Raw genomic sequence first — 13,692 nt, forward strand, 5'->3', positions numbered from 1 at the left:
AGGAATCAGTCATGATGTAATTGACACAGTCTGAGCTTCTGTACATAAACTCTATGGCTTTTTGTAAACATCACTGATAATCTTCTTACATTGGATGTTCACACCTGAAAGCTATTTTAAACCCATGGAAACTGTGAATTCTTATCATTCTCTGAAAACATCTATCAATACCATCTGCTGAAGTCAAGAAAGTACAATAATGAAACTTTCAGTAGTTTTCAGGAAAACCTCAGAGCCACTAAAAAGGTTTCTTCCAACCCAGAAACCTACATTTATGACTCTGTTGTCAACACAAAGGTTGAAGCTGCTGAAAGTTATACACAATGAAAATGAGTTTAAAAGCAATTTAGAAAAGTTAGACTCAAAATGTAAATTATATTTAGCCACATTCTTTATGCAATATTTCTCCTGAAATCATTCCACAGTGATATGTTAGTGCTATATATCAAGTGAAAAACAACTATTTTGTTAAGTTTAAAGTAGTCTAAGTATTAGGAGAGAACACATGAAGCAATAGCAGGGTGGCAGAAGAGGAAGCCATAAACTGTCTTCTCAGCAACAGATAAACTGATGGTACAGCAAGGCACAGTCCATGGTCAGCTTCCTGTTCGGGGTTTCTAGTGAGGCTGAATTTCATGGCAAAACGTTGTGGTGAAGCAAAACTGCGTACCTCCTGGTGGTAACTAGAGAACGAAGACTCACAGAGGCAAAAGAAACAGATGTCCTCCAAGGTCTCATTCTTATGACCCACTACCTGCAATTGCTCCACTCCTGAATTTCTATCACCTCCCAATAATTCCATCAAATTATGGACCCATAAATGGATCAATCAATCAATGAAGCAACATCCTTCATGATATAATCATTTTCCAAAATCTACACCACTGAACAGATAAGCCAGAGCCTGGGGATATAGTTCAGTGGTGTAAGTGCCCACTTAGCAAGCACAAGGTGATGAGTTTGATTCCCAGTATTTAAAAAAAAACCTCATTAACCAGAACCCATGACCCATTTGTGAAGCCATGGGCACATCAAAGAGATTTCACTTCATAAACTCTTCATTTTTATTTCAGTTGAAATCTTACAGACCAGAATAGAATGCAAAGATGTACTCAAACTGCTGAAAGAGAAATTCTCTCAAGCAAGAATCCTACAGTCCTCAAAACTGTCTATGGAAGATGGAAAGATAAAAACTTGAGGAAGTTTGCACAGTGTTTAAATTAAGTTAAAGATACTCCTCAAGAGATAGACCATGTAAAATAAAGTGAGTTTGGGGGTAAAACGATGAACCTGAATTTTGAGTTGTAGGTGTTTATATGACAGCTTAGAAGCACGATATGAACAAGTACTGAAAATATCAATGGAACCAATTGTAGAAAATGTTAAATTAGAAATAAATTAGGTAGACACTGATTTCATTGAGTGAGGAACAGAGTCTAACAGTACTATGGTTGAGAGGTAGGTGTGAGGTAAAAAAAAAAAAGAAAAGAAAAGCTTCCATTTGTATTATTTTTTCAAGGTGCATGGTTCCAAAGAGAAAAACAGAATAGCACCCTGAACATTATCTGTCGATTTAAAAAGTCTATAATCTTTGTGTTTATGCATACATACTGAAAGCCATTTTACATAAGTCATTCATAATGTTTGTTTAAATCTATATATTTATGAAAAATTAATCATGAAAGTTAGAGAGGCAGGCAGGCAGAAAGGAAAGAAGGAGAGAAGGAAGGAAAGAAGACAGGAAGTAAGGAAGGAAAAAAGGAAGGAGGAAGGAAGAAAAGAGAGACTCACAAGTGTTTTATCTTGAGGATGAAGAGAGGGTGAAAACATAAAGAGCAAGGAGAAGAATGGATCAGCAAAGTATTTATGGAACTTAATCTTGGAAGGGGCAGAAAGGGGGAGTCCAAGATCCAGTAGTAGACACTGCCTCAGCTGAACATGGATACATTTTCCACTAGAAAGATGAAAACAGATGTAGTACAGGTGTATTCGCTGGAAGCAAGCATTCAGTTTGAGAAAGTTTGCACATCATGCCCACTATCTCTTGGATTCACGAAGGAAAGTGCTCTAACATAGACGGTCATGATGTCACTTATGTGAACAATCCTTCACTGATTTGCTCCACGGCATGTTCTGAAAGTTCCCACAGGCAAAGGCCTCTTCCAGGACCAGACTAAGTGACCAAACACCAAAGTGCACAGTACACTACTCCAGCTATCAGTCAGCCCTGCAGCCTCACATCAGGTTTAGTGAAGCAAACCCTAAATTCTGCACTTCAATGTCCAATCTACCATGAACCAGATTTATAAATTTACCAGGCTGCAGAGCCAGTTCTGAAGGAAAAATATTTTAAATTTTTTTTGATGAAGTAACCTAAAACAAAATAGCAAAAATTTCTCATTACACAGTTAGTTGCACAGTATGATATAGTAGGAGCAGAATTCCACTTTTGTTATAGTTATGAATGCATTTTTTTCTAATTTGTGAATTTGAAAAATAGTAACCAAAGGTTATTGGAAGAGTGAATTGAATTAAATAGTGGAATAGTGTCACGTACTTGAGTGATTCAGTCATGTGACCTTGTTCTGATTGTACTTACTCAGATCTACATAGCCGATGTCCACATACATTTTAGCAAACAGAGACCCCATTATCGTGCCTATGACTAAACCAACAATTCCCGATGAATTCACAAAACCTGAAAAAGTATAAAACAAATATATCTGATTTCAAGAATTCAGGAATCTGATACAAGATGTTTTTAGAAGTAGTTTTACACATTTCTCCAAATCAATTTTTCTAGGTGAAAAGAATAGTAATAGTGATAATAGTAGCATTGTTATTTCTAGGGTAAAACAAAGAGAATTCTCATTTGGTTTAACATTTCTGTGCATTACCTATGTATAGAGAGGACTGTCCTTCTTCTGCAAAGTCATCAATATAAGAAATTCCTAGTGGTGTTATAGGGGTTTCCCCTATTCCACGTAGTATGTTACCCATCAGGACATAGATCCACATGTAGGACTCAGATTCCTTCTCACAGCCTATGCAGACAAGATAGTATATTATTTAAAACAATATCTGTAGCATTCTTATCATGAACTTCATTAATCGGGAACACTAGACATATTACTTTTTGGGTTTTTTCGAATTTTACGTTATTCACATTCACTTTGTAGAGTCCGAAACTACAGAAAAGTGCCACACAAAAAAGAAACAAGTAAAACCAGCAGAGATTATACTATACTGGAAAAGTCATGGCACATGTTTGTTATGTATCTTCCACATGTAAGTGTACATAAAATACATATAATACGCACTTGTATATACAAGAATATGTATTATAGACTTACATATTCAGTTCATATTAAAATCTGCTTTTATAACACTGTTTTATAACAGACTCACCATATGTTTCTTTTGTGTTGTCTTTGATACAAGAATTCTAACTAGTGCATGGTACCCTATTGAATAAGAATTTCAGTCAACCATACATACTTATTAGCAAAGTTTTACAGAAACACAGTCACATCTATTGCTTACACATAATCAGTGACTCATTTTGAGTCACACTTGTGCTACAGCTGCAGAGCTGAGTAGTTGTGATAAACTAGATGATCCACAAAACCTAAATATTTAACTATCTGGCTCTTTACAGCAAAGTATGCCAGACACTCAATATGCATTCTGTGTATTATTTCCAAATATAAAAATCAAAACAAATTTAACACATATTAGGGCTTAGGAAAACTATATAATTTTAAGCTTGAAACTATGCATTGAAGAATTTAAGACTCAGGACTTTAAAAATAGGCAGGGCACCATTGTCTGTGAAAGTCCTGAAAACAGTTAAAAAAGATCAGTTTCACTGGGATTTGGGAATATTTTTTATGGAGGAAAAGTATCAGCATTTCTAAACTGTTAACAATGCAGGACTGAAGTGTAAAAGGAAACACAGGGCTCACGTGTAGACAGAACTCTTACAATGTATTATTGCCTTAAACATCTTGTGCAAAATACAGAGGCAAAAGTTCCCCGTAACAGTGTGTTATGGGAACACTTTTGCACACACTGCCTTCTCAGTATTTTTCTTTGTCTGATAGCTTTTTCTTCTGGTATCAACTCCTTAGCTTTCTTACAATCAACCAATGCATGATCATATTCTTCTAATCCTTGCCATCTGTGAGCTCTGGGGTACAGCACTGTGTCATTTGTTATGAAAGTTTTAAATTTTAGAAGACTTTTACAATTACTCTTAATTCTTACCTTTGCTCACTGTTTCGGATGTTTCACTGACTGATGTAGTTTGATTAATAAAACAAGTGGATAGTGAATTCTCTGAAGTATTATTAACATGGGTTTCTGTTGAATACCTGTACCTGTGAAAACATTGTTACCTTTAAATTGTTTTGAAATTTATTTTAATATAAAGAGAAAAAATCAAATAAAACAGTTTTAAAACAGGCAACAATGTGGTTTTTATATGAAAACCTGACTTTTTTTATATAATTGGGTACTTCTGAGCTATAAAGAAAGATAAACTTCAGACATTTCTAGGTAAACAGATGCAACTCGAGACCATAATACTAGGTGAAATGAATCAGACTTACACGTAAAACATATAGTGTATGTATAAACATCATATCACCTCACCAGTATGACAAGCTGAATAAGTAAATAAGATCTAAAATGTATCATAGATATCGTGAAATTGGTAGGAATATTTTAAAAAATAAACTTTATACATGTAGGAAATTGGAAGGAAAAGGGAAAAGAAATATATATATGTATATAAAATTACTATATATAGTATAGTCAATCATATATATATAATATATATATATGGATATATATATATATGTAGTAGTTAAAAGACAGACCCTACTCAATAAAGCAAAAAAATAAATACATAAAATATTTTTCTTATTTTTTAATCTGTGACATATTTTATTTTACAAAAAAACATGAGGTATTTTTTGTTGTGTTAATACTTCCTACCTCTCCAAATCATCATAATCCTTATAGCAATCTTCCAACCTATGTTTTAGGAGAGATACTGAATGCAAGTGAAACTTTAGTATTCACTAAGAAAACTCTCCTTGCTGGGAAAATTGTTGTCTTGTTCTCATCCTGGTTATATTCTGATAAAGACAAGAAGCAGCTTGTAAACTCTAGAACCTCTGAATTAATTGCAAAGAAGATCACAAACCGAACTGTATGAAGATGTGCGATAATATTTTAAAAACTTCAGAGCAGGATTCTTCAATCTATACTTCATACTGATTCATTACATTATCTGTCAACAACCTAATTTGCTTTTCTACATTGATAGATACCCTCTAATATTCAATTCTTCAAAAATATACAAAAATCTAGTACACTTGAAACTTTGAATGTGCACTTTAACTTGATGAAGGAGGATTTAATAAGATTAGCAGAAATGGAGTTAGACTAGGGGCAAATGCTGACATACAAAAATTTTGAAGTTTCCTGTAACACCAGTGACAGTTAAACTGTATGCCAGTCATTAGGCACCACTTCAAAAAATTGGAAATAAACAAACAGCTTTTGTAGTTAGGGAATTTCACACTTTCAAAATTAACTACACATGATAAAAATATAATGTTATTATACAAGGCTCTTGATTGCCATTTTAAAAAGGGTTAATTAGTTTTCTTTGATGGTAAGTAGTATTATAGACTCAACTACTAATGTGAAAATCACATGTAAGACAATTTTTAATGATGGGCAGAAGTTTCAAAGGTACATCGAAAGGATAAGCATTCAAAGTTTCAAATGCAGAACATATGTGATTATGACACATTGCATCTGAAGCATTCAAGTGTGGTTGCAAATTAAGCACAGCTGTGAAGATGCATCTAAGTCTAAAAATGAGAATTAGTGTCACAGAGTAAAGCTCATATAGAAATCAAGTGAAGAAATATGCAAGTTAACATGGAGAGCAACAGGAGTTATTGTTGCTACAGCAGTAAGCACTTTTCTCTGGCACAAATGCCTCTTTCTTATCAATGCACATTCTGCTCTCATTCAATAGTAGTGGAAGCTGATTTTTTGGTGGGAATGTGGCCATCAGAAAATCTCTTTCTCTCTGTGTGTGAATTAGAGCTAACTTGCAAGCATTGTGAAGTTGATGCAGGTGCTACACTTCTGAAATACCTCCCAGTACTCATCCTGTGCACATTCTATGCTTCTTCTTCGTGTTCTCTGCTTAGCTCCTGCTTCCTGGACCAACAACAACATGAGGCAGAACAAGATGAAGCAAATAAGCAGCAGCAGCAAATATGAGGCAGCTTCTCATGTTAACTGTGAGGTGAAGACTAAGCTTCAATCTTATGTGAGCAGTTACTATTTTACATTCTTACTTGTGTGAATCTGATTCTAATCCCAGATACACAGTGACCTCAGAAAGAATGGCCTTGGAGGAAATGGGAAACTCCACACCTCAGGGCATTGATTGGTAAAGTCTTCTGGAGTGCAATTTATGTCTCACATCAGAAGACATGAACTTCGGGTCTCAAAATAGCGGCTGGATAGGTAGCAAGGTAGAGAGCCTCTCTGAGAAAAACAACTCAAATATTAGAATATAACATCATTGAGAAGACCAGATGAAAGCAGGGATATTCTCATGATCCAGGAAGAAACTGAGGAAAAAGAAAAAGAAAGAAAGGAAGGAACAACATGGATGAAAGCCTGGAACCAGACACACTCACTGGGTCCAGTCCCACACTGTGCTGGCAAGCCATGGAGTCAGATAATTTACGGTTGCAATGAAGTTGCGGGTACAAAAACTGGGAGTTGATGAGTCCAGGGTCCTTGGTGGGAGCATGCAGCACAGCATAGAGTGGAGCCAAGGTGGAGAGCTGTATTAATTCACAGTGAGTGCTGGAAATTGGGTCCACAGAGGGTGTGGCCAGCTGGAGGACATATTGGAGTTGCGCAGGACATTTCTGAAGATGAAATTGCTATGTAATGATATGTTCAATTATATTATGCCTGATGATGTAGGCAATTCTATTGAAAATAACAAGAGACAGCATAGGAACCTAGTAGATCACATAGTATTGTGGTTTTATATGTCTTTTTCATTTTGTGTTTTTCTAGGAATTTTTTTGTTGTCTTGTTTTGATCTGTATTTCCCTACAATACAGAAAACATAGGTATACATGTAAATATTCACACGTGTAGAATTTCTAAGCAGTTTACAGGAACAGATTATATAATGCATGATGTTATGAACAGATTATATAATGCATGATGTTATGAACAGATTATATAATGCACGATGTTATGATGTTATGAACATCGTGCATTATATAATCTGTTCCCATAAACTGCTCTGAAGTTTGCTCCATAAACATACTCTGAAGGAGAGATAGTATGATACCCAGTGCTAATTCTGTAGCTTTATGATATAAAATCTAGCAATACTATTATTCAATGTTCAGAGTGATATTAGGCTAGTCTCTTATGTTTAATTTCTACAAACGTATAGATAGACCCAAAATGCCTTCATCATCCTGTTTTGATTATTTTAGCACTATATTGTTCAGTATGTATTCACTGTGTGTAAAGATGTGTACAACTGTTTGGAAGAAAACAAGAGACAATATGAGAGACAGTGAACATCTTCACTAGTCTTACTTTGAAAGCTGTGTTTCTTAAAATTGTTTCCTTATGCTCTGTTTTGTTCTGTTTTGTACTGTTTAATTTTACCCTCTTTAAAATAAAAGTAGAAGAAAAGACATGAACTTCATTGTTAAACCAAAAGAGTCATAATGAGATTATTTCTTATAAAACTATACTTTATTTAGTGTTATGTACATATAAAGCTATGAAAGCTATGATGAATACAATGATTGATTGTTACATACAAAATATATCCATTTATATTCAAAGATACATATGGATATAGAGAACTCTAAATAAAGAACTGCCCATTTAAGTGTAATAAAATGAAAGAGTATGCTAAAGCACATGACAATGAGGGTGAACAGCACAGAGCTGTTTAACACTTACCGTCCCATGAAGAAATGAGGTAAAGCAGTCAAAATACTACCAGCTCCCATTACAACACAACCTAATCCAATTAGCTTCGGTCTATGTAGTTTAGATCCAAAGTAACTTACAAACACGATCACAAACAAACTTCCTAGAAACAGAACAAAGTTATATTGGCATGATCCATCTCAGACAATAGTGACTGAGCCCAATTTTGCAGCCAATAAAACTAGAGGCCTAAATACATCCAAATTGAGGACAAAAATGGTACTTTCTTTTTTTTATTTTATTTAAAAGTAAAAAGAGAAAAAACAAAACAGTGTAAGGGTACAAGTAATACAGAACTACAAAAAAAAAAAGTAAGAAATCACCAGTTAATAGATTACACATTATCATCTTAGAGATATTTGGTCAAGTCACAGGATCAAAACATACAAAGTGGACATTCAAACAGTGAGAGTGCAAACAGTTGTGTTCAATGATCCAATCAAAAACATTAATATGGTCATCTATTTAACACACCTAAACACACATGCAGTTGTACCCTTTAGAGCACTTTTTTTGCTCTCTTTATTACAACAAAATTTACCCATTTTTGGTTTTATTACTTCCATAGTTCTTACTACTTTTTTTTCTTTGGAAGACAATAAAATCAAATATGACAAAACAAACCTGTCAGTCAAAACCAAGGATAGACATAGCACATGATGTAAAAACAGAGTACAAGGTTATCAACAATGGTTACCATAATGCCTCTTGCTTCCTTAAGAAGAATTGTCTATCTCATTAGGTATTATAAAGTTGAACTAAACAGTAGAGAACAAGACCAATAAAACTTAAACATCGTAAACATTACAGGACTTCAAAAGAGGATAACAGTCAAACCAGAATGGACATCATAGTGAATCTTTTTGCCTTCAAAGTAGTTGCCTGTACCCTCAAACTTCATACTATCATACAGATTGGAACAGAGTCTAATCAGTCAAAACAAGATAGTAGGAGTATTACAGGACTTCAGATCAAGTTAATAGGAAATCAAAAAAGTTACTATAATATATCCTGTTCATTTTTTGATTTTCCCCTTAATTAAAAAAGTAATAAAACTAATTAAATAATTTTTTAATAAAAAAGGGAGAGATTGAGATTAAAGAGGACATAACACCATAACAATACAGGTCAAAGCATGACAATTTCAGCAACCTAATGCTTCATCACCAAATAACCCAACTTAATAGTAGTTACCATAGTGTCTTTTTCCTTGAAATATTTGAATATAACCTCGTATACTACAGCATCAACCATATCAAGACAGTGTAAAACCATTCAAGTGGATGAAAGCATTGTAGGGTATTTAGAACCAGCTAACAGAAAATGAACAATGGTTTCTATATTATCTCTTTGCCTATAACAATTTTTATTTATACTATCACATATAATAAAAGCAAGATGCAACATGATAAAACCAATGGCAATAGAAGAGTCATAGTTTGGTGGGGCTTTATTGATGTGGTGGATCACCTTTCTTGATTTATGTATGTTGAACCATCCTTGCATGCCTGGGATGAATGCCACCTGGTCATGGTGTATGATCTTCATGATGATTTGCTGCATCCTATTTGCCAATATTTTATTAAGGATTTTTGCATCTGTGTTCATTAGGGAGATTGGTCTATAGTTCTCTTTTTTAGTTGAGTCTTTCTCAGGTTTTGGTACTAGAGTAGTATTTGCTTCCAGGAATGACTTAGGAAGGATTGTTTCCCTTTCAACTTCATTGAATAGTTTGAGGAGTGTCGGCATTAGTTCTTCTTAGTATTTCTTGTAGAATTCTGCAGTGAATCCCTCTGGGCCTGGGTTTTCTTTGTAGGTAAGGACTTAATTACATTTTCAATTTCATTAATAGAGATTGGGTTATTCAACAGTTTTACATCCTCTTGATCTAGCTTTGGTACTTCACATGATTCTAGGAATCTATCTATTTCTTCTGTGTTATCAAACCTTTGAGAGTAGAGGTTTTCAAAATAGGTGTTGATGATCTTCTATATTTCTGTAGAGTCGGTAGTGATTTCACCTTTTTCATTTCTTATTGCATGAATTTGAGCTTTTTCTTCCCTTTTTTAAATAAGGTTGGCTAGGGGCTTATTGATTTTATTTATTCTTTCAAAGAACCAACTTTTTGATTCGTTGAATATTTGCATTGTTTTCTTAGTCTCTGTTGCGTTGATTTATGCTCTGATTTTTATAATTTCCTCTCTTCTTTTGGCTTTGGGCTTGACTTGCTCTTCTTTTTCTAACTGTTTGAGGTGTAGCACCAGGTTATTTATTTGTATTCATTCTGTTTTCCTGATATGGGAACTCAGTGAAGTAAATTTTCCTCTGAGGACAGCTTTCATTGCATCCCACAGATTCTGGTAAGTTGTATCTGTATTTTGATTTTCTTGTAGGTATTGTTTAATTTCTTCTTTAATTTCCTCTTGACCCACTGATTACTCAAGAGTGTGTTATTTAGTTTCCATGTTTTTGTGGGATTTTTGCAGTATCTTTTATCATTAATTTCTAATTTCAATGTGCTATGATTGGATAACAAGCAAGGGATGATTTCAGCTCTTTTGTATTTGTTTAAATATGTTCTGTGAGCTAATATATGGTCTATTTTAGAAAATGACCCATGTACTGCTGAGAAAAATGTGTATTCTGATGTTGTTGGGTGGAACATTCTGTATATGTCTATCAAGTCCTTTTGTTCACCAGTGTGATTCAGTTCTGTTATTTTTTTTTGCTCATTTTCTGTCTGGTTGATCTGTCTCTTGGGGTAAATGGTATGTTAAGGTCCCCTGTTACAACTGTGTTACTGACAATTTGATTTTTCATTTCTGTTAATAGTTGTTTTATATAACTGGGTGCTCTGGAATTTATTTAATCTTAAATATATTTAAGATAGTTATCTCTTCCTCTTCGAGTTTTCCCCTAACGAGTATGTAGTGACCTTCTTTGTCCTTTATGGTCTTTGTTGGTTTAAAGTTCACACTGTATGCAAACAGAATGGCTACTCCTGCTTTTTTTTTTGAATTCCTGTTGTGTGAAGTATTGTTTTCCATCCTTTGACTTTCAGTCTGTGAGTATCCTTCTGGGTTTGATGGGTTTCCTGTAAACAGCATATGGTTGGATTTTGTTTCTTAATCCATTCTGCCAGTCTGTTTCTTTTGATTGGTGCATTGAAACCATTTATATTAATGTTTATAACTGTTATATGCTGGTTTATTGTTGACATGTTATCTTCTGCTGTTGCATCTTTATCTTTCTGTTCTGTTTAATTATCTGCTTTGCTTAGTGGTTTTTTCCTTTGTGTATCTAAACTGTCTTTCAATATTTTTTGCAGTGTTGGCTTCGTGTTCATGAAGTTCTTCAGCTGTTCTTTGTCATGGAAGTCTTATTTCAGCATTGATGTTTTGCAGGGTACATGAGTCTAGGATGGAAATCATTTTGCTTTAGGATCTGGAATACTTCACTCCATGCTCTTCCTGACTTTATTGTTTGTGCTGAGAAGTCTGCTATGATTCTGATAGATTTTCCTTTATAATTGATCTGTCTTTTGTCTCTGACAGCTGTAAATAATCTATTCTTGTGTTGGATTTCTGGGATGGTGATTATTATATGTCTGTGTGTAGTTTTATTTTGGTTATGACTATTTGGAGTTCTACAGGCTTCACTGAACCTGATGTTGGTTTCTGATCTCATGCTTGGGAAATTTTCAGCTATTACTTCCCTAAATATCCTCTTGACGTCCTTTATGTTGTCCCCTTCTTTTTTATTAATCCCTAACAATCTTATGTTGTTTTTCTTTGCATCATCTTGCAGTTGTTGAGTTGTTATTTCCTGATTCCTTGTTATTTTTAAAACATCTTTCCTTTCCTGTTCACTAGCTGCAATCCTGTCTTCAAGGTCTGAAATTCTATCTTCACTTTCATTGAGGCAGTCTTTACAGCTTTCAGTGGAGTTTTTGAATTTCCTGTAAATCTCTGCATCTGCTTTATGTTTTCTGTTTGTTTCTTATATTGCTCATCTAGGGATTCTATCTTTTTTTTTAGTTCCTCCAATTTTTTAACTGTGTCTTCTTTAGATATATTCAGCATCTCTTTCATTTCTTTTATCATTTCTTCTTTTACCTGGGAAATTATTTCAAGATTGAATTCCTTTAAAGCTTCCTGGAGTTGCTTATTTATTTCAGTGGCTATTATGCCCAATATTTGAGGTGTATGGCATATATTTCCTTCTATATACATCACTCCTAGGATTTCTTGAGATGGGATGGAGGTTTGAGGTTGTAATTTGGTCTTTTGTTTTGTTTTTTCCTATATTTCTGTGTTTCAAGTGTTATTCAAAACTTCCTCAGGATCTGTTGGGAATCCACTTCTATATTCACAGCTCCTGGGACTCTGGCACTTGGTTTCCCCAGGCCCGTGGGCCTCTGGAACCTGTGGCACTCCTCTGCCTGCTTAGAACTCCACAGTCCCAGATAGGCTGGGCTCCAGGGACAGTGTGCCCCCACCTGCTTGCTTCGAACTCCACAGTTCTCAGAGCATGGCTGGAGCAGGGAGGTGAATGTAGGAGCCTCTGATCTGCCTATCTACTTCACTGTACCTGAAAGGCTCCAAGATCCCAAACAGGCTTGGCTTGAGGGAGAGTGCACTGGGCACTTACCACAGGCTGCACAGCCTCTGGAACTGATGATGTTTGCCTGCTTGCTTAGAAGTCCACAATCCTCCAGACACATGGGGATGCAAGATGCAGCTGACCCAGACCCTCCCAGCCACTCCCCCGCACCCAGACAGTGTGAGGGTCCCAAGTAGGCTAGGCTCAGGGGACAGTGTGTGCCTGCCTGCTTGCTTGAAACTCCAAAGTTCTCTGAGCTCAGCCAGAACAGGGAGGCCGATGTAGGTGCCTGAGACCCACCTAGCCACTTCACTGCATTGGAAAGGCTTCAGGGTCCCAAACAGGCTAGACTTGGGGGAGTGCACTGGGCACTTACTGCAGGCCCTGGGGCCTCTGGAACTGGTGATGCTCACCTGCTTGCTTAGGAATCCACAGTCCTCCAGACTTACAGGGAGGCAGATGCAGGTACCCCAGACCCGCCCAGCCATTCCCTTGCACCCACATGGTGTGAGGGTCCAAAATAGACTGTGCTCAGGGGACAGTGTGCACTCGCCTGCTTACTTGAAACTCCAAAGTTCTCCTAAATATGTTACTTTCTTAACACTACCCAATTTAATTGAGTTGTAACTCAATGTATATTAAACCAGTTACAGGGAAGTTGGTGTAGAACTAGTAATAAATAGAATAGATATTTTTTAAAAGAATATAAAACACCACACAGGTTTTTGGATTTAGAAAAAAATAGAGTAGATTTTAGAAACTAAAAAAAAAACCCAATTGAATTGTTTGGAAATATTACTGAGTCAGAATTTTAATGAAGAATTGGAAAAGAATAGACTGCATTGAAAAGAAAAGTGGGGAGAAAAATCTTCCTGAATTGAGGGAAAGATAGCCATTGATGCATTTAGTCATGCAATTCAAGCATTCTTTAAACTTCTATTATGTATAGTGTCCTGAGACAGAAACAGAAATATGAATAAATTGTGGTGTCTGTCCTAAAGATATTTTACATTGTTGTTACAG

At 35.4% G+C, this 13,692-nt stretch overlaps 1 protein-coding gene across 3 annotated transcripts in view; it reads right to left on the reverse strand.

Moving 5' to 3' along the window:
* Nucleotides 1-13,692, reverse strand: part of LOC100719136 (solute carrier organic anion transporter family member 1B3-like) — an 82,654-nt gene that overhangs the window by 45,001 nt on the left and 23,961 nt on the right. For all 3 annotated transcript variants that reach the window (XM_063238332.1, XM_063238333.1, XM_063238331.1), the window contains exons 4-7: nt 8,038-8,170; nt 4,267-4,379; nt 2,898-3,044; nt 2,600-2,698 (exon numbers count right to left, since the gene is read on the reverse strand). In XM_063238332.1, coding sequence (XP_063094402.1) covers nt 2,600-2,698; nt 2,898-3,044; nt 4,267-4,379; nt 8,038-8,170 — 492 coding nt within the window. The remainder of the gene's footprint in view (nt 1-2,599; nt 2,699-2,897; nt 3,045-4,266; nt 4,380-8,037; nt 8,171-13,692) is intronic.

The sequence above is a fragment of the Cavia porcellus genome, unplaced genomic scaffold (assembly GCF_034190915.1).
Source record: "Cavia porcellus strain 051 isolate PalLab524CR breed Dunkin Hartley unplaced genomic scaffold, mCavPor4.1 scaffold_27, whole genome shotgun sequence".
Classification (NCBI taxonomy): Eukaryota; Metazoa; Chordata; class Mammalia; order Rodentia; family Caviidae; genus Cavia; species Cavia porcellus.